Source organism: Seriola lalandi, unplaced genomic scaffold, assembly GCF_002814215.2.
Source record: "Seriola lalandi dorsalis isolate HSWRI2012SDOR001 ecotype SW California unplaced genomic scaffold, Sedor1 jcf7180002054875, whole genome shotgun sequence".
Taxonomy (NCBI): Eukaryota; Metazoa; Chordata; class Actinopteri; order Carangiformes; family Carangidae; genus Seriola; species Seriola lalandi.
The window spans coordinates 93867-94745 of record NW_019525428.1 but is presented as its reverse complement, the minus strand read 5'-3'; the positions used below and the strand labels follow the sequence as shown (position 1 = coordinate 94745).

General features: G+C 46.1%; 1 protein-coding gene across 1 annotated transcript in view; it reads left to right on the top strand.

Moving 5' to 3' along the window:
• Nucleotides 1-879, top strand: part of LOC111671333 (alpha-2-macroglobulin-like) — a 33063-nt gene that overhangs the window by 16477 nt on the left and 15707 nt on the right. Inside the window, exons 12-14 of the mRNA XM_087179899.1 lie at nucleotides 96-159; nucleotides 286-431; nucleotides 673-822. Of these exons, the coding sequence (XP_087036025.1) occupies nucleotides 96-159; nucleotides 286-431; nucleotides 673-822 (360 nt within the window). The remainder of the gene's footprint in view (nucleotides 1-95; nucleotides 160-285; nucleotides 432-672; nucleotides 823-879) is intronic.

The following is an 879-nucleotide window of genomic DNA, read 5'->3' as shown; positions in this document are numbered from 1 at the left end:
ATCAGAACACCACACAGTGTTGTGATCTGATGTTGAATGGGAATCAGGTTTTACTTTTACATCACTTTTGTGTCATTTCCTCTCAAATTCTCCAGGTCTTATCCAGAGGAGCCATTGTCACGCAAGGATTTAAACAGGTTGAAGTTCAAGATCAGTCAGGTGGGTAAAGACTGGCTTTAATCCTGAGTCTGGAGAAATGAGGCATGGACAGATAACATTTAAACCGCAGTTTTATTGATGTATGGAGGCATGTGAATGAAACAAACTGTTGGTTTGTTGTTTCAGTGAATGAGGGCGAGGTGTCCTTTAAGTTCACCGTGAGTCCAGACTCAGCACCAGACATCCAGGTGCTGGCTTACACCATCCTGCCCAGTGAGACGGTGATCGCCCACAGTGCTGACTTCTCCACAGAGAAATGCTTCGGTCACAAGGTCAGTGTAAGAAGAAGACGACGTGGCAACAACACGTGCACCTGTCGGACGTAGGTGTAGAATCAAAGTGTATATTAATGGTTAGTACAGAACATCAGTGTAACCACATGTCAGCCGTCTGGGACATTTTTTTGGCATTTGTCAAAAATATAAAGAAGTTGGATTAAAATAAAGATTATAGGCTCTCAGTTTACACCACTAAAGTCCAGGTGGGGCGATGTATGTTTTCTGTGTGTGTCAGGTGTCGCTGGAGTTTTCTCCGTCCTCAGCCGTCCCAGGAGAGGAGACCACCATGCAGGTGACGTCCCAGCCGGACTCTCTTTGTGGCGTGAGCGCTGTCGACCAGAGCGTCCTCATCAAGGAGCCGGGGAAGATTCTGAATGCAGACAAGGTAACTGCTGCAATCAACCACAAATAGATGCATGCATGCAACTGTTAACACGAGAAA